Source organism: Leptosomus discolor, chromosome 12 (assembly GCF_034619465.1).
Source record: "Leptosomus discolor isolate bLepDis1 chromosome 12, bLepDis1.hap2, whole genome shotgun sequence".
NCBI lineage: Eukaryota > Metazoa > Chordata > Aves > Leptosomiformes > Leptosomidae > Leptosomus > Leptosomus discolor.
In genome coordinates this window covers 9337095-9365082 of record NC_141402.1, presented here as the reverse complement: position 1 = coordinate 9365082, position 27988 = coordinate 9337095, and the positions used below count along the sequence as shown (strand labels likewise).

The following is a 27988-nucleotide window of genomic DNA, read 5'->3' as shown; positions in this document are numbered from 1 at the left end:
AAGGGTAGTTAATACTAAGCAGGAAAACTAGTATTTTTTAAAGAGAAAGGGGGTAGTGTCAGACTAGCTTAACCTTACCTTACTGTTGTGCTTGAATTGAGCTGTAAGAAAGAGTACCTTCTCTAGAAATTCATTGTAGTGACAAAATCTTGTAAGTGGAGGTAAGGCATTTGTTTTTCCTCCCTTTTCCCCCCAAGGCTAAAGAAATGATAAATACCAACTGCTTCTAGCATGCACTTCAGCAGGGGTTTATCAAATTTATTTATCAAAGTAAATGCTCCATCTTAGAACAAGGGAAACATTTATTTTAAAAATATTTAACTGTCTAATACATTACACTTTAACAATATTTATAGTAAAGGATTCTTACAAGAAAGAATAAACAGCTTTATGGTACAATTAGTATAAGAAATATCCACATGGGGACTGTTTTGCAGTGTAAAAACACACCATACATCTGAAATGGTCATTTGCATATAAAAGCTACCACTGATGCCAGTGAGTTGCACAGTGATTTTAAAAAAAAATTTCAAACAACAGAATCCAAAATATACAAGTATTGCAAGCTATACACAGCTAACCAAATCAACACAGAACACTGTAGCAGGTTATTCCACTTTGTCTGAAGTTACACATGGTAGGATGAGTTGCATTCTGATAACAGCTTTTATGAAATTTGTACATAAAAGCTTCTCTGTCCAATAAGTTTCACAGACTGTAGAACTCCACCAGTAAAAGCACTTTGATATTTGGATGTCGAAGCCAGGTGCATCATTTACAAGGGCCATGGCAAATCACTGAAGTCTACAGGGCCACCGAGACCTGCATCTGCTTCAAGAAGGCTCATTATTACTGCCATTGCTGCTTCGTCATTGCTAGGGCTGCTTGATCCTTGATCATTGTCAATCATGTCAATGCCTATGTGAGAGTTCTCCCCTGGAAACGTGAATACAGTGAGTTAGCAGAAGTTCAGTTTTATTTTGTTGACTTGCTGTAGGCACTTGCCCTGTGACTTGGGGTAGAATATCTGAACAGGCTGAACTATTTTGGGAGTATTAATCTGTTTGATACCCTGTTGCCACAGTTTCAGGGATACCACCGATAACCTGGGTGTCAGAGGACAAAGGTTAGGTCACTCAGAAATGACCAGTTTGCCTAATAAGGACAACCTTACATGCTATACTTCAAAAAATAAGCCTAAATCCAACATCTAGGAGCGAGCCTAGCCTTTCTTCTTGTCTGCAGTTGTTTAAAAGCATTCACAAAAACCAGGGGAGGAGTTTAGCTAATTCACACTGATTTGGCAAGAGAAGAGAAGCTTCCAAGTACTGTCTAAAAAAAATCACAATAGGAAGTAAGCTAGCAAAAGAGACTGCCAGGCTACTCTTTCAGCAACAGAGTGGTAGGTTACAGGCTTTATGCCTCAGCTGTAGCCTGCAGATGGTGATTGCCAAACCACCCTGCTGTTACTGTTGTCTGTATGTATTTAGTTGGTGCTGAGGCATGTTAGTGTGTGACTTCACTTACCAAGAATAGAGGAGTTGTCAGAATATGGGTAACCAGAGTTGTCTTGGATTTGGCCAGACAGTAACCCAGCTGAAGAAATGTCTGGAGTGCCACCGTTCAAGATCTTGAAAGAAAAAAACAGAAGCTATAAAACAGCATGAAATGTTGCATTAAGTCTTAAATTGTCTTATATTGGGATTTTTAATATAGGGAAGATGGGCTTCCTGAAAAACAGACACCTAAAGGCTAGCCAGTCAGGCTAGTTGTAAACTAGGAGCTACTTCCTCTGTGTTACACCCATCAAGCAGCTGTCAGACGGGTACTGTGTCACCAGCAGAAAGGATGAGACCAAATCAGTACTACAAGCTAAACTTCTGAAAAGGTACTAGAAAAAGTCCTTCAGGGATTTCTGTGGGTCATTTTTGTAAGTATTCCATCTGTGAGTGGTAGTAATTACAGCTAACAGAATGCTTCTGAATTTACAGTGTATGTAAAGTACTGTCAACTAAGATCCTTAGATTTAGGAGTATAATGCTCCCAGGTAGAGTCAGAGAGCACAAGCTGAGCATTGCTCCTGGATGGGAAGTCTAACCATGTTTTGGTACAGAGCAGTGCAGCAGTAACTGTGCACACCAGAGCTCAGCAGAGCCTGAGGAACCTTCTCCAGAATTCTTGACTAGCAAGGGAATAGCTGAACTTGAACCACAGTTTTGAACTGCTCAGAGGTGTGCACACTGGAAGGTAAGTACTTGCTGCCCTCAGAAGGGGGCTCACATCAGCTGGAACTTGTGTTGTTTCTAGCAAACACAGTCTTCCAACTAAGGAGAAATACTGAGGAGGTACCCGGTTAGAGATACCCAGCTCTCCATCTGTATTCCCCTTTACTCCGTTACAGTAGCCCCTACTATAGGTAGGTGTGGATTTATTGTAGGGCAGGAGGAGCAAGAATAACTATTCCCAGAATTATAACTCAGTTTGTTCCAACTTCAAGTTTTATTTCAAGAACAGAATGAGCCAGGAATAGACACAAATATTTACTGTCAGCTATGTGCTCCAGTACAAGTAATTCTTATGTATAGTTGTCATAATTCCTGACAAAAAAAGTCTGAGGCAGTGTTCAAATGCACAGAATAAGGATTTGGAGAAGTGCTCTTCTTGCCTTGAACAGAACTACCCTAGGCAGCAATTTACCAGATGACTTCACCCACTGAACACCATACTGGCTGCCCTTAAGTGTTGGTAACGGCATGTGAGTGCTACTCAAGCAGTCTTAGAACAAGGTGTGGTACATGGTATTGATTTAAAAACAAACTGCCAGTGCACAGTAAAGCATCTAATTGTCATATTTTGTGCTACAGCAGTACAGTAAACCTGTGATTCATTTGAGCCCAGTCGGTGCCCAAACAATAGCACTGCCGCTGTTCACCAGTACGTGGTGGTAAAGAGTTTCTGGAGGATCAAGAGGCACGAGGAGAGCGGTTTCTTGCAGCTCTGTTAAAAAGCCAACACCCAAATCAAGAAAACACACACCGAAAATCTAAGGAGCAGGTGGATTTCAAAAGCTGCCAGTGTTTAAGAACTACTGGTCTCTGCTCTTTAGGGACTACTGTAAGGGGATTTTGGCCACCAGAACACTTTGACTTGCTGTCAAGCTTTTTCATCCAAGCAGCCAGGCGGAGTTCCAACATCACGTGCAGCGGTGTAAGCGTGACCTCACGTTGCTGGCCACTACTGCTACAAGACTGTCTGTAATGCGTGTTCTTACCTTTTTGCCCCCTGGGGAGGATGTGTCAGGTGGTGGTGTGCTGGTAATGTTCAGTGGACTTGAACCACAGCTAGAAGGTGACGATCCTCTTATCCTAAAATATGGACAAAACAGGGAACAAGTTTACCAGCAGCTTTGAGACTCAGGTGTCACAGACTCGGAGTTTCAAATACTGACTTGAGTATCAGGTGGCATAAGGTGCTAAAAACAAACTTCATTTTTGTAATTTCCTCACTTTTTCAGTGTTACTCAGATCAGCAGTAGCAACATTTTTATTTTCAGCTAGATAAACAGTTGTGTGTAAATTATCCAGCTTGCTCAGTCTGCAAACATTACCTCCTCCCCTCCTTTGTTTGTTCCTGTACAGCCTTCACAGACAGTCAGAAGGGAAAGGTCCTGGGTACTGAGGAAAGACTCTCATTTTTTGTATTTTACTTCAATGTAGACCAGCTAAGAATTTGAGCTGCCTCAGTCACAGTAATATGGACTCCTTAAGTGAGCTACTGCTACAGAAGTACACTGGACAGTTGATATAGTCAATATTATTTCTTTTAATCTGTCCAAAGCAGCATTTTTCACTTCAATTTTCCACAGCTTGATCAAATATCATTTTTTTTATTAATGAATAATGTATTAACTGTAGAACCAACAAATCTCTAGACTAAAGGGAGGAGGGGTAGTTACAGAAAAAAGCAATGGAAATGGGAATCTTATCCTTGGCAGAGTTCCCCTGGGAAAGCTGAACAGAAGGCAGCTTTGGAAAATAGTAACAGCTGCTGAAAAAGGACTGAAACTAACCCAGGGTCTTGAAATGAAACGAAAACATGGGTGGTTAAGCTGTACTACTACACCTGCCGAGCCTAATTAAGTGTTTTACAGCTACTAAAAGGGATGGGTAAGTTTCAAAGTATCAGTTCAGCCTTGGTGGGGCATTCCTCCCCCCCCCCTCCCCTTTTCTCCCCTCCTTCTTCCTATTCTTATAGGCAGGAAAGAAGTCTTATGTGACAGGTCTGCTACTCCCTTAAACAGTGATGTAAGCAGTCTCCAGCCTGCAGCAGAAACACAACCAGGGGAAACAGACTGAATGTTTTCCTGGATTGCAGCTCAGTATGGTTAGATTGCTGCCACTAAACACCTGCTGGATGAGACCACTCTTAGAGGAAAGGGAACAATTCCCGAGAGGAAATTCAAGAAGAACGGGGATTATCAGCCAGTAGAAATTAACTGATACCCCCTGAAAGCAGCTGCTCTCAGAGGTGAGAGAGAGGAGATGGCTGTTCTGAGAAACAGCTTTGTATCCCTACAGTCCCTTACTGAAGGGTGCTACAAGGCCTGTTTAAACCAGAGACCTACATCTTGACTTCTAGACAGACTGCCCCTAGGAAGGCAGAGCTAGCTTAATCACAGCATCCCTCCTCAAAGAGCTGGGGGAGAACTGCAGAAGCTGAACTTACATATCTAGCAACTCTAAAAGCATCTGTGCGAGGTGGATCACACGGAAACAAACATTGCTCCTTTAGCACATAGTCAATAGCTTTGGCATCTGGCCACTTACACCCTTAAGTCATTGGAAAAAGACTAGTCTGGAAAGGAATTTGTTTCTAGTTAGCTGTTCTTTTTAACTACTGTTTCTGGTAAACAGGTAATTATCAACATTACAAAAAAGTTCCAACACTAGTGGTTTACAGTAGAAAGCTGGAAGGCTGTAACTTTTTCATTCTTTCACTACGGGTTTTGGTTGCCTCAGGTAGCCTGAATAGGAATAAGCTGTCTACCTATAAAACACGACCACATCATTCCATATTCAGCTTGAAGACAGAATTCCTCAGTTTCCTCTTAAAGAACAATACTAATTTTCTTCTAATTTCATACCATTTTTTCTCACCTGTGAATCTCCATGATTTCTTCAGCAATCATCCTCCCTATTTTACCTGCCCCAGCTCTTGTTCCACCTGGAATTCCAGGCACAGTAGGATGGGTCCTTTTTGGGCCACCTGAAATGAGCAGATAGGTTAAGGTCAGATAAAAGCTTGTAATCTTTCCCAAAAAGTGTCTGTATTTAGGCATGCTTTTACAAGCCGCAGGACCTTCCGAACTGTATTTATTTGCAATTCCACCAACTGGTTGGCGAGTACCTTCAAATGTACAGAAAGCTCTGACTTGCGCCGAGCTACGCTGTGCCTCTTAGACATCCCTCTGTGCCAGCAGGTACACAACATATCCCAACTTCTATCAGAACCTGGCTGTTTCAAGCACCTGGTAGCACCTCTTGTCCAGAGTTGGTACAGAATAGCTTGTCAGACCTGCTTTATTCTGGGCCTGAATAGGCTCATCTCCAAAAAATTTTTGTTCTTTGCTTTGTGTGAGGAACTTGCCAGCACATATTCCATTCAATATGGGATCAGCCTAAGCTATCTGATGGACATAAATAAGCCTCCTGTAGGTAACTGCAAGTATCTAAAAATGGCAAAAAAAGTGAGGTCTGAACAGTCAGAAGCTCACTGTTACTTTAATGTGATTTGACACTTGCACAACACTTGAGAGGTAGTCATGAAGGAGCCCAACATACTCCACAGCATGTACTGAAAGGGCAAGAAAGCCTTTAGCGTTGCTTATCCATAGTGGATAATTGCCTTCTTTAGAAATTCATATTTAACAATAGGAACCCTCAGTATCTATGGCTCAGACCCATCAGGAGGTGAGAAGGTTCACCTAAAAGGTCCTTAGCAGAGCCAGAACTACTTGAAAGTAAACTTCACTCAATTAGCTTTCTTTTCCTGCGACAAGAGTGGTCAGTACATTACACATCTGGTTTCTTTTCAAAGGCTGTGCTGTGGAGAGAATAAGCTTATCATATTATAGAACAGTGTGTTCCATTTTTTTTTTTTCCATTCTCAGAAGGCCCAGACACCACGTTACTTGCCATTACTCTACCTTCAATTACTAACCATCATGCCTACATGGCAGCTCTTCTTCCTACCACTGTCAGCTGTCCCATGCTTTGCCACCTTTCCTCCTCAATAGTTTCACTCACTGAACCTCATTTTCCACAACAGAGATAACCGAAAAGCCCAACTTTGCTGAAGTCTCGTGCTGTTCTGCTAAGTGTATTGTGTACAACGTACAGTAATGCCAGACACGGGCAATATCCTTGCTCTACAGCTATAAAGGCACAGCTAATGAAAGCAGTATCTAGTAAACAGGGTCTCTAAAAGCAATGGTTCCCAGCTCTTTGGAAAGAACCTCAGTATTATCACCATCTTTCTTTCTCCATCCTACATCCATGGGCTGTCACTGCATCCTTCCATTCTACCTCACTTCCGCCCTGCTCCAGTAACCTTTTGTTATTAAATCAAGCTCTGCTGTGCACCATCCATTGTAAAAGATGGTTCAGAGCTCTGCGGCAGATACGAGACCATGGTGATTACCAGAGGTCAGTCTTCATGTCTTGGCATACTCAAACCAAGGGCAGGCGAGGGGTAATAAGCTGAATGGCCAAACTACGTTTATGATCCACTGAGAGGTCGTCTGCACTGACCACAGGACGTGAAGTCACTCTTGGACAACGTACAAATAGCATTATCCATGAAGGCAAACGTTTCTCCTCCGTGTCACTCCTCCAACTCTGTTTATACTTGTTTAACTGGCTTATTCACTTCTCTTTGACCAGCTTATATCCAAAGTTGATATTTAAGTTCAACAGGGCAAGAACTGCATTAGCACTTTTTTCCCCTAAAATTTACTCTTCTTTAGGATATTAACAAATTCTCAATGCAAAAGCGCAGCAAATTTACGCATGCAGGATTAGCTGCTAACAAGGCATGACTGCCAGTAATTTCCTCACAGCACAGCAGTTACCTTCTCCAGCCTGAAGCACACTGTCCATGCTGTGTGGAGAAGCCGCAAGCTGTGGAAAGGCCGTGTCTCCACTGTCAAGTACGTTGGTGCTGTGGATTTCAAGAATTAGAAAAATCAGTGACAGAAAACCCTGCGAAAGAGTCGCTCTGCCAGCGTGTCACAATGGAATGCTTCAGGGTTTAAGTAGTTTGCAAGTCACCATCACTTCTGTGAAAGAAGCACCGTGACTGACACCAGGGCTAGATAAACAACAGAAATAAACCACCATGTTACAACTCAAAGGGTGCAATGCAGAACCCAAACAGCTTCTCTCATAAAAGAATTCCTCTACAGCAGTTATTCTACTGTGAAGTCACTGCACCTGTACAGAACCCTCAAGGAAAAAGAAAAGGGAAGGGGAAGCCCCTACAAAAGCAAAGTGTGCACCTCCCATAAGTCCCTACAAAGACTGGAACCCCAGGTTTTCCCCCAAGAAAGAAAATATTTGTATTTCTGTGGGCTTTAATAAACAGATATTAAACTACTGCAATTATTAAACTAATTCCCCTCTCCCCAGGCATGCAGTTCTGGGTGTTATCTGGAGAAGCCACCTATTGTCATGTAGAAGATGTGCAGTATTTAGGTCAAATCTCATCTGAAAACAGGGCAAAGCAATCAGCATTTACATGCATCTGCTAAGAGAAAAATACTTACGAAACGACCGTATTTGTGGAGACAATGTATTCTACTTCTTTGGTCCAAGGGTTCATGAAACTGAACCAGCGACTCCGCAATGTAATAAAAGAGCCATCTTTTATTTTAAACTTGTAGCAGTTAGTTGTAATTTTTTCTCTTGTCTGCAAAACTAAGGATAGGCAGAAGGCAAGTAACCTTGTGTCAAACAGGCACCACGACTACATAAGCAGAGCCCTTACCAGGGAAAACTCAGTTAATTCCTCCCTTTATCCAACAAAGAAAAATGCTGTTTCTGCAGTCATCCCCCCTCACCCAACCTGAACCTCAAATATTCACTAAAAATCCACAGAAGTCCAAGATAATCATATATTCATCTTGTTTGTCACATGCAGCACAATATTCCCAACTACAGCATTTCAAACAGAGATATCCAAATCTTTTCAAGTTTGTTTGGTTTTCTTAACACACAATTGTTCCCAACATTTTTTACAAAACTTCTTTACTGAATTATTAATAATTGTACCTTGTCTATGACATTCTGCAAGGTGTCCTATATCATCTTGATGGAAATATTCGTAACACGAAGTACCTAGAAGCTCCTGGGGTAAGTATGCCAGAATAGCTGTTGCCCTTGGGGAAGGGAGGTAGAGGAAAAAAGAAAAAAAATTTATTTCAAGTTGAAGTATTAGTAGACAGATTAAAACTTACACTGAAGTTGGGTAAGCCTCAAGTAATGCGGAAAGGTATTTTCAGCTTAGAAGGTAAAAAAAAATTCATTAAGAATACACTTTTTAATTCTCAGGTAATTAAAAAAAGCACATAACATCAGCAGCCCTTGGGTATTATATTTGACTATCACCACTGGAGGGGATACAGGACTTTCTAAATAGCTTTGGAGGTATATTGTGATTTTCAGAACTTAAACTTGAATAAAGCTGCCTTGTAGCAGCCACAAGGTAACATGAAACTTTCTGCATAAAATGCCATTGAAAAACAGACATCAAAGGTTTGAAGAACTGCAGCGTTCTGTTGTGTACCCACAGTGCTGCTGCTGCAGAGGCCAAACCGTGGCACAACAAGCATTTCAGGAGCATTTCCTCCCCTCAAGTCATGAGCCTTAAGAGGGGGACAAAAAACACACCCCACCAAACCCTGCACCCACACCCATAAAAAAGAAAGGTTAAACAGAAATCTCCTGAATAAGCGCTAAGAGACCTGCTATGTGTCTCCGTTTTAAATCAAACCGGAGCATGAAGCAAATAAACCAACTTTTTGTTTCAGCAGCAGCAGCCACAAAGTCAACTCATTTTCTTCCTCATCAGAAAACTTAAAAACAAAATACACCTGTGATCTGCAACATGGGAGAGACATGGATTCTTGATCTGACTCTCAGGTAGTGTTCAAGCAGCTGTTGGCAAGGATGGAGGACATCTCAAGAAACTAGGAAAAAAGACTTTGTGCATCAACTTGTGCATCAACCCAACCTTTAAACTAAGTTCGAGAGGAAAAGGCAAAGCAGGTAAGTGACCATGAGCTATACAACAGCCTACCACGAGGTGAAAGGGTCATTCTTGTCAAAAAAGAAGCTATAGCGGGCCAGTGTGCTGAACACCCTGGAGATCTGTATGTTAATACAAGACGACAAGAATTGTTTCTTGAGTTGTTAATGATTTAGAAGCTGTAACAACTTCATTAAGATAACTCATCTAACCCAGAATACCAACATGAAAAATAACAGATGGGAAGGAGGGGCCAGGACAGAAAATAATTGCTGTCATTAGGGATTTGTACACTTGTGCCCAGCCCCCAGAAGACAGCATAAGACAGACTTTTCATGTTAACTGGGGAGGGGCAGTACAATACTGCTACCATGGTGCACAGAACACAGCCACCCCCAGGGAAATCATTGTAGGACTTCCCAGTGAAGGAAGAAACAGTTGAGAAAGGAACAAAGCAGGACAAGCCATCCAGGAAGACCCTGGAATGTGCACCATTTAATTCAGAAGATGGAGAACACTGTCAGAATCAAATCTGCAGGAGCCTTAGTAAACCTGCTCAGGAACATTAGACTGACATGGCTGAATGTTTGAGTTTGAGATCCTCACTAGAATAGCAGAGAGCAAACACAACTACTGAACTACAGTGAATTTTAGTTTTGTATGTTTCTTAGATGAAAACTTACTGAAGGAAAAATGATAGTTCTGTGAAGATATCTGAGTAAGAGTCACAACTCCAAACTACTCCAATGCAAATTAAATAGGAAGGGTAATAAGGAACAAACCTAGGTAGATCACCACCTCTTCTGCAGTCTCAAAAAAGCCCAAATTAAATATTATAAAATGTAGAAATTAGTACATGCTAATAACTATGAATAAGAAAAGCAGGAAAAGCACTAAAGCACAAAAAATTATAGTATTTAAATGCAGGGTATTTTTGTATTTTCCCCAGACACACTAAAAGCAATCAGGTGGCTTACACCTGAAGTCCTCATTGACAGGGGCCTCTAAGACCTCAGTCTTGGAGAAGAAAACTACAAGTATCCACTTGCGAGAAATTTTCAGACTGGCTTTTGTCTGGTGAACCTTATCCTAGAACACTTAAACTGCTGACAGCACCACGATTGCTTTGATGAATTATCTCTGATAGCCTGTGGAAAACCACAAAGCTGTAAAATAGAGTCTATCTTTAAAAAGAAAGATCTAGGAACCATGTCAACCTTATTCCAGTATTTTTCCAAGAACAGGCTTTTTGTAAAGGAGAAGATGCACCGAATTTCAGCAGATGTCAAAAGACTGTGAATTCAGTATCTGACATGTTCTACTAAGCAGTAAAGGAAGTTATTCTTGTCTGTCTTGAATTTCATCCTTTATTTACTTTTTTTCCTTAGCTTGCTTCTCCAACTTAACAAGGCAGCTTGGAATTCTGAAGCTGTGTATGATGTCATCTGCATATATAAACAAACCAAATTTTACTCTCAAATTCACCATCCAGATTCATTAAAAGTACTGAAGTAGTAAGAGGTGGGATGGTTCTCTTTTAAAACTCTGTTCAGCGTAGCCTGCCATTTTGACAGTGAACTGTTAAGTAGTTCTCTGGCTGTGGTAGCCCGGCTAGTTAGTACCTCATCTACAGCAGTTGTTCTCCAGGGACTGGGCAATCCATAAGGACAAAAAGTTAGGGTCACAGACAGTTTAATGAATCCTTCCTTCCTGGATTCCCATGGACAAATGGCAAAGGAACAGTGCAAGGATGAACAAAGAACCCCAACATAGAAAAATAAATTAATAGTTTTCAACTTTTAGAGGTGCCTGAATGTTCTCCAGTAGAAGCACAGATCACAGCATGCCAAGTTTAAACCTACAGGCTTTCTTCTAAAAAAATTCCCTTTCAAAGAGCCCTTTGAAGTTGTATACATACTCCAAGGACTGTAAACAACAGCTGAAAAACAAATAAGAGCATATACGTTTAAATCCAAGGGGTCAACACATTTTCTGAGTCTTACTATTTTAGAAATACTTCAAAATTATCCAGGAAGGGAGTAAGTCTGATCAATTGAAAATAAAACCCGTTCATAAACTCCGATACTTTGGCATGACAGAACGGCACACTTTGAGCAACAGAAAGGCTATGAATCACTCTCAGAGTGATCAGCAGCTCTAAGCACTGCTGCTGAAGAGCTGGTATTTTAAAAAGCTTTCTATCAAATTAAAAACAAAAAACCAAAACAACCCAACCAAAAACCACAAACCCAAAAAACCCAACCACCCCAACCAGCTACATTAAAAAAAAATTCTCCTTACTGCACTTCCTTGCAAGACTATCAGCTCTATTTCCTCTCAAAGTCCACTAAAAATCAGCTGACACACCGGACTCACCCCTGAAACAAATTCCAGCAAGCAGATTCTGTGAAAGTTTGGAGGCTGGGCTTTTCTACATTGTAAGCAAGTGAGCCTAAGCCACAGGCAACCTGCAACAAGGCATCTGGGCAGTCTCAAACCATCTTGAGAAGGAAGGGAACCAAACAAGCCCTCTCCAACCAACCCAGCATAACCCCTCCATTAAGATCCTTCAACCACCTTTTTTCCCCCCTTGACAATGCCAGTTGTTTTGAAGACAGACCCAGGTCATGCATGTCTGCTACTTCAGAAAATTCAAGCAGTTTCTTTTGGTAAAGATAAGAATTAGCCTTTTAGATAATAAATAAAATGGATGTTTGAAAGAAGATCCCGCACTGGTACAAGTTCTCAAACCTTTTCCAAGAATTAAAGCTTATAAAAAGCTTGCTTTCTTATAAATACAAAAGATCACATACAGAAGTATTAATTCAGCAGAATGTGTCCAAGTATATTGTTAAATAAATGTATATGCTACCAGAGCCTAAGGCAGCCTGTGCAATAACTTAACTATGTAGTGTTTGCAAAACTTTTCAAACAAATAAGTAGCAATTACAAAGTCCAGTTTCAAAACAGGACAGCATATTCTTTTGAGGATTACATATATACATTCCCTTAACAAATGGGTAGAAATGATCCATCCCTAGCAAGCCATATTTTTGGGAGGGTTTTTTTTTTTTTTTTTTTTTTTTGGTTGTTTTGTTTGTTTGTTGTTTTTTAATTTAATCAGTAATACTAAATAAACACACAGTAATAACTTTGAGCTCAGTCTCAAAAACCAAAATAACTTGCAGTCAGGATTTAGTAAAAAGCTGAGAAGAACGGTCATTTCTTTTTTCAATATGTAAACAGCTTTACTTAAAGCTGTCAGTAAAGCAGCGTTGGACAGTGACTACTGTGAAGTTATTACAAGTATTCTTACCTCTGATCTACAAAAACAAATTTCCCATCTATTGCATGTCGAGAAACATATTCTGTAGGTTTCACCCTGATCTCACCGTTGATGGGCTGTGGTACTACATGAGGATGCAGCCGTCCAATTGCAACAAGACAGCTTAAATTACAGCCCTCGTTATCTGGTTCATTATCTTCATCTAGTCCCATTTTTGTTGGCGGCCAGCTTTTTAAATATCCTGTACTATGAATAGTGCAAAAGCTTTTGCGGTCTGCTGTAAGAAGAAAAACAACAACAAAAACCAGAAAAGCAGTTAAGTCATGGATATTGCTTTGGAGAACTTCATCTCAGTTTGGCTAATAATGCACCTCCTCTCTTATCCAGGAAATTTGGGATGCTGTTCACTAAGGGATTTTCCAGCACTCCTGCTTCAAGGCAGCTAATCCGAGACAATTCAGTAAATAATTTATCGCTGCAAAACCATTTTTTATATTGAAACACCACATAATTCAGACCAAGGTCACTTTTGATAATCCTTAAGAAAAAATTGCATCACATTTTATTATTTCAGCAAAGGATTGTTTGAGGAAATTAGTATATTAATAAGATGCCTTTTCCAAGTTAACACGGGGCTCCTACAAAAACCATGAACAATTTGTTTGGCGGAATACACACTGTTTGGGGTGTACAGAGGATAGCTGTACATTGGGGTGAGGGTGAAGATTCACAATGACAAGCAATGCAGTCAGTATTGAAAAGGAGAACGCTTATTCCTCAGCACTGAGCAGGCCTTAAAAGCAAGGAAGACGACTTTCACAGGCATAAGCCTTTTACTCTGCCTCTGACTGCACAAGCTGGTTTCCTCAGGGATGAGTGCTAAAGCATGATCCAATGTTGAAGCTGTGTCTGAACCCAGCAGGAAGTACTTGGGGCAGCTGCCACATCCAGAGACAAAACACTGGAATTGCCTTCTGTTCTCTAGTTGACACTTAACACTTTAATATCAAGTGTTTTATCCAAAGTACTCAAAGAAGAAAATTTCAAATTTAGACTAAATACATATTCCAACATGTCTAGAATAATACCTTGCAGACGAAAAGAAGTATTACCAACTTCAATAACATTATGACCAAATACTTCTGGTGTAGCAATCCTATGTTTCCAGTACTCAGAATGTACCCAAACCACAGATGAACTCAGAATAATTTTTTTTTTAAGTTGGATATCCATTCAATATCACTGGTCAAATATGGAACAGAAAAACAGAATGGGTAACAGCTCCTGTTTGCTGGAGACACTGGCTAGAAGGTCAAGACTGAATGTGGTATGATCAATGTCTGAAGAAGATGCAATAGCCACACCAGAACTGTCACAGCACAAACTTCCTGCAAAAATCTGAACAAAGGAGAGAGGAGAATTTGGCTTTGTATTCTAATACAGTGTCTAACTGCTGCTGGCAGGGGGCAGGAAGTATGAAGTAGAAACAGATCTAGATGTAGTTCAGTATCTTAGTAAGAAATATTCACAGTGTCAATAAATGTAAAAAAATTAACCCCTGCAAATGAGCAACTGTATAAAAAAGCCTGACAGACATTATGTTTGGTAATAAAATACGTAATTGTTACCTTTCTTCTTTGAACAGGTTGAAGGAAAATCCTTGTCTTCTACTTTCACTGAAGGTCTATTGCACTTCATCCTACAAAAGAAGGACCGTCTTGCTCCAGAACATAGTCGCGATGGCCCCGGTGTTATATCAGTTTTAACTGGGAGTCCAGCTGCAGCAGACAGAGGAAGTGAGGAAGCCTTCTTTGTCAGGTAAAAAGTTAGCCATGCAAATGATTACATCATACGAGCTAACTGTACAACATTTCAACTTTGCTGGGACTTGCACAGAAGTCCTTTTGTGTCCTTCTTCAGAAGCAGAAGTCCTGGTTTAGGATTTTCATGTAAGTGAGCATGTGCAGGACTCAACTAACCATATCAGCATTAAAATTTCTGATTACACTTTCTAGCATGAAAACACTGACGCAATCTTGAGAACACAGGGTTCTAAACGCAAAGATTAGCAAAAGATTGTACAAATCCACACAAGTTTTACAATAAAAGTTGTGATTTCTTTGAACGCTAAGCAATTGATTAAAACCAGAGAGAGTATTTACCCATAACCAGAGCAGCACTTCATACATAGTCACTCAATAGGCCCACAACCCTTCAGACTGGAAGACTTCTCCGTCACATCACCCACCCAGAGAGTACATATGCATGCATAGAGCAGGAGAGGTCCAGTGCCGTTCCAGGTCCATCTCAACTGGTGAGTTTCTAGACTTCAGATTTTTTTCTGATGGTAGCAGTGACCTACACAGGGACTGCAAATCCCCAAGACCTCCAGTTATGTGTAAGAAATCTTCCTAGCCTTACAGAAATAAGGGCATATGAACATGCCCTGACAAGAAGTCCTGACCTTTATCATATTCTTGCAGGAGACTTTTCTGTGAAAAGTAGCCAGAGAAACACAGTGCCAACACACACATCAACTGTGGGAGCCAACAGCAGAGTGCTGGTACAAACAGAACTCTGGGAAGACGCCTTGCACGCACCAGGAGCACAGGTATCAGCAATGCCAATGATGCAGCTGGAGCTCAAGGGGACAGTGCTCCACAAGCTGATGGAAGATTTCTGTCACATAGCAACTTTTCCACACCTTGCTATGCACTTCAGCCACTTCTGCATGGGGGTATGTATAAACATGTACAAAAACTTCTAGGGCCCTGCAGGCTTTTAACGTAAGCAGGAAAACAACAATGCCCGTGTTTTAGCATAAAATGTGCCTCCCTTAAAATTAGAATTGAGTGAGGTCATCTCAAAGAGGTCAGACTGTCCTACATCACATGCACTCTAAACTGCTGCTCAGTGCTGAGAGTACAGGCTGTGCCTGAGTCACTCATGCCAACATAAAAATATATACATACATACTAGTACCCTTTGAGTTCATGAAATTCTACCAATCAGTCTATCATAGCAGATGGGAAGACTGTAATTCATAGTATTTATTTTTGCCCTAACTTTGTCAGCGGCATACAAAAAAAGGAGCTAGCAGTGGATACACATGCTTGACAACCAGACAAAACCAGAAGCCAGAAAAACTTCAGCTGATCCAGCTGGAGCCTCTAGGCTCACTGCCCTGGAACAATCTCTCTCAGCTTCAGTTTCTGAAGTCGAGCTGGTGGCTTCTTCAAGATGACATCCTAGAGATTTCTGTTCCTGACAGGCACTAGACTTAATGACCTGGAAATCTGCAGTTGTAAGATACCACCTTCTACTTAAGCAATGCAAACTCCTGTTCTGAGAGTGAATTAAACACGCACTCACCTCAAAGGCAGTAGAATTACAGAACTATTTTAAAATACCAGAGTGGAATAGAGCTAAGAGACATAGTAGGAAATTATTCCAAGGATCAGGTTAAAAACCTTTCAAGAGAAACGTTAGGTCATTGATGGAAGTGGCACTACATAATAAACAAATAAATAAAAAAATCCTCTACCTTGATTGACAGCTAAGGATTACCAAAATAATACTGAGTGCATTCTGACCATTGAGAATGACAGATTAGAATAAACGCTTCATACATTTTAATGGGAAAAATTAAAGCCTGGAAAAGAGAGGATGCCTCACAGGTGAAGCCAGTTAAGTTGTACTTCAGTGCATGATAAACCTACTAGCTTCTACATTCAGGTATCTGTTTCATACTTCCATTTTGGGGTGGTTTTGTTTGGTTGGGTTTTTTTTCCCCATCTTTAAGCTAAAACTTCCTTGGTATGACACACAATCCAAACTCACACTTTTGACATTAGGCTAATATTCAGAAGCAGTAAATCTGGCTACGTGACACTATTTCAAAAGGTAGTAATACTTACTTTTTGCATCTATAAGCCTTTCTCGTGGCGCTGTGTCAGAAGAAGAGAGCTGCTCCTTCACTTTGGCAATGTCTTTAGGATGAAGGTAATCAAATAAACTTTGACCAATCAAATCATTCTGCAGAGAATGAGTATTCGTTCAAAAATTAAAATAATTGTTCAGCATATTTTTGCAATTTTAGCGTCCATTATAAAGAGTCCATCTACATATAGGTCTAACCAAGGAACATCAACCATCTGAGATCCAGGATTTAACGGAAGGTATGTTTTCTCTGTATGTTTAAGTTATGACTACATTACATAGTAATTTATTTAATTACTTTTAGTAAGAGTTTTGCAGAAACCACATGCCCAATCCACCACCACCAAATATTCTGGTTTCTTTTCAGTCTCACTTCATATGCTACACATTTGAAGGAAAGAGTCATAATTGCAAATGTTCTCTTTCAATATTTACATGATGAATAGGTATTTAGTATATACATAACTAAAGAGTGGCCAAGGAAAGCTTTTGAAGCCAATACAGTTTTTATACTTGGTAAGGAGGTCAGACGACAAAGAATGAAGAATATTATTTACACAATATATGGTGCAAGTTAAGCCTCACATTATGCATATATTAAAAACCTGGCTTTGGTAAAATTGCTTCCCAGTTTCCATCAGTAAGTACGCTAGAAAAACCAGAAGAGACAAAGAAAACTAAGTAAAAAAAAAATTAATATGAAGCTATTGGACGAACCTCAGACTGATTTTTCAGTATTTGCTACTCTCCCAATTAGGTAACACTCTTGCAATCCTGAAGGCAAATCCTTGATCAGAATGCACCAACCAGTGAAATAAATTTAGTTAAATTTAGCTTTCAAATCTTTTAAGGCCTAACATTACTTAAAATGGAAAGGAATACCTGACTGTAGTTGAGGATCTTGAAGACAGATTCTGAAACAAACAGTATCTTCCCTCTGTCACAGCCCACAACAAAGAGGAATCCATCTGCTGCCTAATTAGGCAAAAAAAGTGTACATTACTAAGTTATACATCCTCATTGCATCGTTATAACCTTTAAAAACACTTTGCATACAGTAGAATTTCTACACTAGCAGAGCTGTCTTAACATTTAGAGATAACTGAGTCAACAGACAAATATGAAATTACAATAAAGTTGGGGGGTTTTGCATCTACAAACATTTTTGGCATCATTCTGGGCATCATGCCCAGAATGTAAAATCACTTTTATGGGAAGAAAGAATCCAAATCATGATTATGATTAATAATGCCTTCAAATTAAAATATTATTTTAACTGTATTTTTTCCATAGTTCCTCTTTTAGAAACCAAAACATAACCTGGGTGTTTATTTATGTGCCTGTAGACAAGTAGTTACCATTTCAATAGTACTCTTTTTGAGTTACATACAAGCATGCAGGATTAGGCCCTAAATTTATAGCTTCAGAGTCACAGAAATTAAATTCTGCATATACTGCATGTGGATACTGCAGTCCTTCACAAATTACACCAGCTACTAGAAGAGCTTAACTATTGAGAAATTATATGTACTCCACTCTATAAAAGAAGTATACAACAAGCAGCCAAACATACTAAGTTGTGTTACATCAGTGACCTCAAAAAAAGGTGTTTGTTATATCATTGTACGCTGAACATCTTGTCAAGGTAGCCCAAGACAGAAAGTCTGCAAGAAAACAATTTACGTAATTTTGGTTCACGCCATGAAATAATTGAACATTCCATTGGTTACCATCAAAATATCAGAGTTTCCTCAGATCTCTCCCTCTTAAACCTCAAGTGGTGAAACACTGGCACAGGCTGCCCAGAGAGGTGGTAGAAGCCCCATCCCTGAAAACATCCAAGGTCAGGTTGGACGGGGCTGTGAGCCACCTGATCTAGTTGAAGATTTCCCTGCAGGCGGGCTGGACTAGATGACCTTTAAAGGTGCCTTCCAACCCAAACTATTCTATGATTCTATGAAATCTTTCTGCTTAATTTAAGAGACACTAGTCATCGCTAAAACCCACTGACTTTCTGCAATACTCTTGCAGATTTCTTCATTAGCCTCCATAATCAGAACATTCTTAAGCTGAGATACAAGGCAGAAAAATACCAGTGTTTTGCTTTGGGAGAATTATATCCACAGCCATTAATATCCCTTAATTAAAAGTTGAAACATACCCTGAGAATAAGATGTTTTAATTCGTCATCTGATAGAAAAGCAGGCTTATAGTTTGCTTCTGTATATGGGTTTGTAGCACCTAAATAGAAGAAACAAACAATCTCCATATCACAAACTTAACAATACACACTTAAATGAGCAATTCTTTCCTGGCTCCTTCTTCTACTGTTGCTGATTGCAGGTGTTCTTTAAAATAGAAGTTGCTTTTTCGTTTTGTCTTACTATCAACACGAGCTCTGTTGGTATATTAAAAAAGGATGAAGATTTTGCTAAAACACAAATACTGCATTATGTAGTAATGTAAATTAAATGCATTCTGAGATATGAAAGTGTTCCTTAACACTTTTTTTAACCCAAATACTGCCCTTGATTTATGGTCTGGTCTCAGAATTAGAAATGAAAAATAAGAGATTAAAGAATAAAAACCTTCAAACTATTTCTTCTCTTTGTAACTTAGTAAAAGATGACAAGGTCATGTAAACAGATTGTCACTTAGGAACTTACAAATCAGTTCTCTCATTCCATGCCAAAGACAAAAACCAGCATTACAATGACATCACCTCACAAAGCCAAAACCCCCAAATTAGCAACAAATGAGGCAGCTATTTATTAAAGAGTAATTTTTCTCATTCTATTCCCTCCATAAACAAAGAGTCAAATTAGTAACCACTGAAGTGCTACGAAGTACTAACCCAGTCAAATGACAGTGGCAGAAAAAGTTAAACCTTCCAAAAACGCTAGGATTGGAAGGCACCATGTCTCCTAGAAACTAGCAGTGACTCTTTCTCTGAATTAGCTGCACACAATCTTTTCTCAGGGGTGTATTTCTTGAAGGCTCAAGCTTTCACAATCATCACCAATTGTACCCAAGCACTGATTCACTCTTATATGAAGCTTTAGGACAGAGAGAAATTTGCAACATGAACTTTTCCAAATCTACATGTTTCCCTTTCAGGTGCTTGTAGCAAATTGGTTAAAAAGACTAAAATTGAATTTTCAAAGTACTCTCCATTCTTTCACAAAAAGCTAAAACACAAAACCTCAGAAGTCCTGTAGGAACATTCCTTACACCTAAAATCTAACCTCTATCCAACCAGTCTTGCTCATTGCCTGCTTAAGAGCACTGCTCAGTGCTACACAAGGTTCAACTGTGCACTGCCACTTCAGCCCTTTGTTCCCTCCCCCCACCTGCCTCAGCTGCCTTGCTTTTATTGAGTCTAGCGATGGTGACCAATCAGGTCAGATAATGAAAAATTATTCTTTACTCTTCCACAGCTTTCCCAGTCAGAGCAGGAACCAGCAGGCTATAAATGAACGAGCAGCATCAAACGCTAAGAAAAGGGGAAAAGTCCTCCCAAAATGTATTAACTTACTCCTTTTTGTCAAAAAGGCAAGAAAGGGAAAGAAAAAGTATGGCTTTGGGGAAATCCCATTTTGCCATCCTCCTCCAGTCCTGTCCTGTCCCCCCTTCCCCAACCCCAATCAACTTACCACGTAATGTTTTCATATGCTGGACAGCCATTCTCAACACTGTGAGTTTATCTAGCTTTCGAGACATAGCGTTGCACGTTGGAACCAAAGATGCCAGTTCATCTATAAAACTGTTCATTTTATCTCTACGCCTTTTTTCAATTTGACTATGAGCCTCCCTAAACAAGTAAGGTGGTGAGGAAAAACAGAAAAGCATGAGGAAATAAATCGTGTTATAAAATCCCCAAATCCATATAACAAAACCACAAAAATAACCTCTGCCTGATAATTGAGTTACCCTCTTATCCTAACAAAAAGGACACCCATATACAGAATTCTTCAGACATTGTATTTGGGTGAGTAACAGTTAAGCAATAGGCAAGGCTGCAGCACATGGTTCTAATTTACCAGAAAACACACATAGTGTTGGCCATACAGTACACCGAATCCTCATTTCTGAAACAACCCACTAAACAGTACAAAATTATCCAGAGATTTCTACTGCTATACACTGCTTTTGTTGTTACCACGTACCCTGAAAGATAACCTGAATCATAAAGGACACAGATGTGTGAATTCCAGTGTATATAAATATTGAATAAAGCATTCAGTTAAGAATTTGTAATCAGTATACTGTAAGAATGTACTAAGTATTTAAAACTACCTTTTACTGTGGCAATATCAGTCTTCTACTCATCCTATAGCTTTCCACTTGAATTATTTGAGATACCTTTGAACTAAACTCTTCCTAATCAGGAAAAATTATAAACACAAAGTAATTTAATTTTTGTTTTATATTTTCCCATATTAGTGAGTCACGGTTAACACTTTTACAACCCACTATTGAGTTTGAAAAAACCCAAGAATGTAACATTATCAGAAACATACAGACTTCAATTTCAACGTTAATGAAGCGACTAAAACCAAGTTACCCACCAAATTAGTATTTTTGCAAAACCATATGCAGTTTAGACATGAAAAATGTTAATAGTGCAATGATATGGAAAAATAAGAGAAGGTCTAAATTAGAAAAAATTGTTTTCAGAGTGAGAAACACATGCAAATATTTCATATACGGCACAAGGCAAGACACAATTCTTGTCAAAATACTTGTTTAGAGTATTACCTTGCGTTTTTTATTCTGCCTTGTTGGTCTGTATACTCCAATCTGTCGAGAAATGATATCACAAAGTTACAGTGTTGAAAACACTAAAACCAATTATTTCAATGCATCTTACATACCCTACTGATCCTCATTAAAATCATGAGTTTTTTGAAATTTGAGTATTTAACCTTTCTTTAGAAGAGATTATTTATAATATTGTGGCTCAAAGCGTCGGGTTTTCCTGTTTGTCTGTTTGATTTGTTCAACAGTCTTAAGCCTTTGTCCCAGCAAAGAAACAATTTGGGACACACGACCACAGTGGCACTGAAAACAGGTATCTACACACAGGATCCTATGTCAGTACTGTGGAACTAACATTTTAGTGACTGTATAAATAGTACCTTCCATGCTGGTCATCTTTATCTGTATCCATACCTTCCCTGCAGAAACAGAATAAAGCAATATATCACAAATTATGCAGGATTAGCAAAACTGTTATCAAACTACCATAAATTTAGAGTAAAGTATTCCAATCATCTTTAAATCATAAACACAAAAATAAGAATATAAAAGTGAGAACCTGGAAGGACTAAAGAAGTTGTTTGGGTTTTGTAATATTAAAAGATTTTCTTAAATTAGTTGTGTCTCCTTCAGAGCTAAAAAAAAAAAAAGCAGTTTGATGTGTTTGACAGTAAAACATGCTGCAGTTCAAAGATATCATCTGTTATAAAAATGTTTTTCAGTTAACTAGAGGGGGAAAAAAGGACATATTAAAGCAGACATTTTTCATGCCTTCATCAGAAACAGTGCTCCTAACTAGCATTCACTACAGTTCAAAGTTCAAGCAGAAGCAGTAATCCAGGTACCTAGTGCAAAATTCACAAATTGCCCTGAATGGCTTTGTGCAGGTGCCTGTGTGTTCTACACTTCAGTTTGCCTTTTGGTACTTGACTCTGCGGTAGGAGATGGCAGTAGGCTGAATCAACAAACCACTGGAGATGGCCAAACGCATGGACAGAATGAGAGACTGTATGAAACCAACCACGCACGTTTTAAATCAGTACACCTGTCAGGGTCGATACATGGCTTACTTTTATTTCAACATGAACAAAAAAAACAGGAAGGAGGCATGAAGAATAAAAAAGGATCCCCCTTATTACATATTAGTATTGTAACCAGATGTACAGAAACAAGGAGAGGAGCAAGTTTTCATAGCTGTACCTGGTAAAAAAAAGTTGAATGCCTAAGACTGTAGCACTGTTAGACAAAAGAAGTAGGAAGATAATGTTTTGATATATACAAATCTGTACAACTGTGTTCAAATAGACTCCAAAGCCTGGCTTATTCTGTTTTGATTTTTACCTGCAAATTTTAATTAAATGAGAAGGAAAGACAAGGAAAAACACCGAGCAGCTTTTTCAAGTGAAACCAATTATTAAAATATTTATACTTACTCAAAAGGAAAGCCATCAAGTCTGAAAAGAAAGAAAAATGAAAGTACATCATATATAGGAAATAAGAATAATGTCTTACATTCTCAAGATAATTTATATTCTATTTGAAATAAAAAGCACAATGAAAACAAGACAATAGCAGTGAATGTATTCTAAGGAAACAAGTTTGTTCAAATTAATCTATTTTCTGAAAGAATAATTCTGCTTTAAGAAAAGATTGCATATTTCATTACACTTAATGTGGAAAAACTAGTAAAACAACTAACCTAAATTATGTTACACAAATCATTGAGATATTGTTTCATTTTAAGAAAGGAAAGATCTGTGCTTTATGCGTGTTGCCCTTGTGGTTAGATAAATGGGATATCAGAGGACTAAGGGCAGAAATAGAATTTAAAAAAATAAATGGATCCCAAGTTTCTCAGTTTTTGATTCTGCCCAGCAGGACAGATGAACATTTTTCTTTTAGTCAGTACTAAAGTCCTAATTCTGAATTTTATACAGACTTTATCTTATCACAAGGAAATTAAACAGAATTTCTACATGCAAGCTAACTGCTGGCATCACTTCAAGACTGTAAAGTGATCTGAAATACCACAGAGCTTTAACATGTTAAGAGGCTATGTTTTATAAAAGCCTTATGAAAAATCTTCTCATATTGCCATTAACATACTAGCTATTCCTGTTCCAACACTGGCCATTAACATACTAGCTATTCCTGTTCCAACACTGGCCATTAGCCACCTTAAAAATAAACATGGTAGTCTTTCATTTATTATTCATTGCACTTTTAAATCAATTATCTCTGTGATTAGTTTTTAAAAGAAGTTTGGATAAAGCTAAAGGTTTTCTTCATCCCTCAATTTGCACATGTGAGTTACTGTCTTAGTCAACAGCTCAAACCACTTCTGATGCTCACAAAGAAATGCCATGTAGGTCTAGAATAGGACTTAGAAACAGGAACTAGGCATCAGTTTTCCACTTGTGATGCCACCTTTAGCTACAAGATGTTTATTGTGACAATACTAAAATGGCCTTAGAAAAACCTCAGAAAGAAAAATCTAAGAGAGGTACAAGGTAAGTTACAAGTGCTTCAGGATAGTTTGTTTTCTTACCAAACTTTACTTCAACTGAAAACACTACCCCCAAGAAAAGAAATTAAACTGTTCTAGACCTGTGCATGAAGTCTTGGATCCCAGCATTTGACTAAAACAGACCGTAGTGGAGAACAGACAACCTTTACTGAAGTGACAGCAATAGGTTGGACACGAATTTTCCTGGAGGAGTGGCAGGAGAAGAATTGAAAAGAAGCTGGTATGGAGAGCTGAAGGCACAGCCAATCAGTGTGGTTGCTTGTACTTGAGACATGAACAAAGAACCACACTAAAACAGTCAGGTTCTGCCTTCCTTATTCCCTGACTTCACTGGTAAATGAAGTACAAAACTAGCCACTTGGACAATTTATGTAAAAACCAATTAACAGGCAGCAAAAGCTGAACAGTAGCAGTTCTGAACATTTACCGATACATACATATAGGAGGAGGAATCAAGGAAGTCTACCTTAAGTTCTATTTTTAAACAGGAATTTTTACTAGCCACCATTTCCTTTGCAACACAACATTAACTGTGGTATGACGACAGTTGTAATTTATTTTACTTAGAAGGCAAGGAAACAGTGTTTGCATGTATTTTTAAAAAACGCACACACAACCTAGAGGGCAGAATTATAACTTACAAGAGCAAGCTGTCTTTTGGAAAAGAGGACTTGAGCAATGCTTCCTACCCAGAAGAATAAAGATGGAGAAATCCTTTCTAGAGAAGAGGAAGTTGGTAAGATCGAGGCTGTTCACTGAATTTTGTAGTAGTCAATTCAACTAGAAGGAGTCATGTACTTTTCAGGAAAACTAAATGCATATTAGAGAAGGCGTATGTTTGTGGTCTTTAAACAGTACTTAGTTTTGTGCTTAAATTCTCCTAAAAAGAAGTCCTATGCACAGGGAATCCAATTCTTAATTGTCATGCTCAGCATGGATTAAAAAGAACTGCCAACAATCCAAAGGCCCACAATGATAAAACTTGCTAAGTTACATGAAAATGGACTACACAGCTTACTAATAATGGATGGGACCCATTCACAGTTACCCTGCAGCTAGGTTTTGTAACGTTACAATATGTTTGAGGTTCACACAGTGACTTTGAGTACGCAGGTTTGTCTTGGTGTATCTAGTGCAGAACACATTACGCATTTGGAAATCGGGCAAACTATACTATGACCATCACTATTCTGAAGGAGAGCTGTTGCGATTTCTTTCCATTTCAAATACCTGCCTCAAGAGAGAAGCTACAGCTTGGACAGTGCTTCTGAGCACTGTTATGAGCAAGCTTCCCCTAAAGAAAAGCAGCTTTCTTGAAAGAAACCACATTCTACCACTGACTCAGAAGAAACCGATTTTTTATTTTATCAGGAATAATAGTCTACAGTTGAGGACCAACACAAGATTAAATCAGTTGATTAAGTGAAAGGCAGATCTACTGCCTCAAACCAGAGGCTATTCAGATTTGTATTTAACTGGGAGACCAAAATAGCTCCATCAGGCAAAGGCTAGCAGCAAACTAGGAAGTGACTAAAAAGGAAAAAAAAAAAAAAGGTGAAGAAAAGGAACTATTCCCAGTTTTGCTTCTGCTTTTTAATGACACATTCTATTTCCTATGTAAATGGTCAATATAAGCAACCTTCACACTGTACATTTCATCAGTATTAGTTTCCTCCACCCCTCTCATCAGCCAAAGGTTTCTTTCCCTCAGCCTTAGCCCATCTGATAGCCCTGAATTCTAGCTGCACCATGATGAAGGCTTTATTTTTATTATTAAATAATGAAGTTTCCTCTTAGTGCATGGTAGCTTTTTTCTTTATTAAAATCTGTACAGCAGGTTGTCAAGAAAAGGTTATTTAAAAATTCCTATAAACATTTCTATTGTCTCCCCACTGTAATGTTGTGTTATAATCTCTTTTTAGCAGTGTTATATCAAGAGAAATCCAACTTACTGGTAATCAGTAGAGCTTCCCTTTCTTTTCCTATTACAGTCCATTCCTGAAGTGCTAAGGGAACTAGAGATCAAATCAGCAGGGTCTGGTGACATAAAGTCACTCATTGTAGAAGATATGTCCATCCTTTGGTCTGCCATTGGATTGTCTAACATTAGGGGGGAAAAAAACAAAACACAATCAAAAACCCACAGTATTAATAGAAGCAGAGACTTACATCTTTTTAACCAATTAAAAAAATCTCAAACAGTACTCTTAAAAACTGCAAAAATCAGAATTCTATTATTTCCTTTTGCCATAAAACAGATAGGCAATTTCTCCTTCTCCAGGTACTGATGCATTGAATATTGCACACAGACCATAACCATTCTCAAAAACTTACTTAACACAATTGTTTTTTAAAGAATTGTTAGCATGATGTTCAACTAAACCAGGTTTACTTTTATGTTAATTGGCCAGCGAACTGCTTCTACCTAACCTAAATAGAGGATAAGTTCTGTCTGACTTCCGTTGACTGGGAACGCTAGTTTTAGTATGTGTCACCATTCGAAGATCATATTATCAATATTCATAACCTTTGAGAGTTCTAATTCCACAGAAGTTCATGGAACAGAATTCAGAAAACATCATAGAAAATCAGGTTAAATAATCACCTCCAGCACAGCAGACCTCACAAATAAAAAGCTAATAACCCAGTGATGGTCTAAGATGACTAATTAAAGGTATAAACTAATCTAATTAGTTTTTTCATCCAAAACATCCACATTCTAATCCTCTAGACTGAAAATAATTGTGTTGTTGGAAGAAACCTTGTGAAAAGTTTATTCATTACTAAATGGCATCAACTGCGAAACAGAAGAGTTTTTACCTGAAAGCCTGTCTTGGAAGCCTAGATCCACCTGGAGAAAGATGATGATGCTCAGCTTGAAACAGCTGATCACCTTAAACCTCTTCCATGCCTCATATTCTGTTAGTCAAGTACTTTCAAAAACCTGAATGGGAAGAAAACCAGCAAGCTTAAAAAACACTTTCAAAACAAGTTTGTTTGGAACAATTGTTTTAGACAGAGTTTACAACAGCAAATAGATGTTTTCTACTCAAGGATTCAGTTTTCATTTCCTTATAAAAGTGTAGGAGCTTTATCCATCATCAAAAGTGTTAGAAGTTGGGGTGTGCATCTCCATCGGACCAAGCTTTGGAACAGAAGGAATCTCTCCAGCATCACTTCTTTTTGGGCCCTGCTTACCATTCATTGGTCTTTGCATAAAATCCCTCCACTCACAATGATCAGATCTGAACACATTCATTGTCAGATGCTACCAGAATGAGTCAAACTGCTGTTCCAGTGCAAAAGACAGACTTACCCTTTGCTCTTGGCTGCTTCACTTTTAATGTGGCCATAGCAGTAAGACAGTGTGGCCTTGATTTACGATTTTATTTTCCTTTGTATCACCAGTTGGCATTTTCAAAGGAAAGGGGGTTAAACATTTTTCTATTCTGTATGCTTCAAGTTTTAAATAGAACCCACACCCATAGTGTAACTCAGGTCCTCAACTGTGTCTCTCAACTACACTCAACTGTAGTTGAGTAACAACTGTGTCACTCAACTACGCTCTCAATTACTTAGTGGCTGGTCTGCGGATGGATGTCCTTCCCTTCCAGATTTCTGTCACACAAGTTTTTCAGCAAAACTTACTATGCAAGACTTTAAAACTGTTCTAAGTCTGCCACTTGCAAAAAACTGAAAGTCTTTCAGACACACTGTTTTCTGGTTAATGCATGTGAGAACATCGCGACTACCTTTCCAACCTGTGACGACGGCAAAACTTTCCAACATAGATCAGCAAGCTTCCATGACACACTCAGAAGTTCACCAGTCAAACAACCAGTGTTCTGTCAACATGACCACATTATAACCAACTATACTGAATACATACAGATATGTTAAGAGTTACAAGCCAACAGAACCCTCAAAAAATCCATAGTCAATGGTATCGTCTTCTTCAGCTCTGCCAGAATAGCAAATTCAGAGTTTATTTCAGAAGTTTAAATTATATAAACCACTGGTCCTGTTACAGTAATAAGTCAGAATCACAGCTCTTAAATCTAAGGTCAGGAAAATCATTGCCTTAATACCACCAACTTTTGAACAGAGGATCATTGTTCTAGAAACAGAGCTTCCAAACTGCTGCTGAGGGCTCACTGTCCATCTCACCCAACAAC

General features: G+C 38.9%; 1 protein-coding gene across 2 annotated transcripts; it reads right to left on the bottom strand.

Moving 5' to 3' along the window:
- Positions 1–382: 382 nt before the first annotated feature.
- Positions 383–26663, bottom strand: BMAL1 (basic helix-loop-helix ARNT like 1). Of its 2 annotated transcripts, XM_009949209.2 has the most exons (18): positions 26634–26663; positions 25766–25913; positions 22720–22740; positions 21667–21705; positions 21287–21328; positions 20182–20339; positions 18690–18769; positions 17411–17503; positions 16507–16624; positions 14218–14367; positions 12620–12866; positions 8328–8434; positions 7823–7973; positions 7130–7218; positions 5157–5265; positions 3272–3365; positions 1528–1630; positions 383–936 (listed from the first exon to the last, which is right to left on the bottom strand). In XM_009949209.2, exons 2-18 carry the CDS (start codon positions 25903–25905, stop codon positions 776–778), a joined length of 1902 nt encoding a protein of 633 aa, XP_009947511.1. In that variant the 5' UTR covers positions 25906–25913; positions 26634–26663; the 3' UTR covers positions 383–775. The 2 variants fall into 2 exon arrangements, with proteins under 2 accessions (XP_009947511.1, XP_086328272.1); XM_086472146.1 differs by lacking the exons at positions 20182–20339; positions 21287–21328; positions 21667–21705; ... (1 more) ...; positions 25766–25913; positions 26634–26663 and having other exon boundaries at positions 17416–17503; positions 18690–18723.
- Positions 26664–27988: the final 1325 nt, after the last annotated feature.

What these genes read in the sequence shown, in the direction of transcription:
- BMAL1 (XM_009949209.2), bottom strand. Translation starts at nt 25,905, where the DNA reads ATGGCAGACCAAAGGATGGACATATCTTCTACAATGAGTGACTTTATG. An exon ending in AAAGATGACCAGCATGGAAG is followed by an intron (nt 21,329 to 21,666) that starts GTACTATTTATA and finishes ATTTCTCGACAG; the next exon opens with ATTGGAGTATACAGACCAAC. An exon ending in TGACAACTCCTCTATTCTTG is followed by an intron (nt 937 to 1,527) that starts GTAAGTGAAGTC and finishes TCACGTTTCCAG; the next exon opens with GGGAGAACTCTCACATAGGC.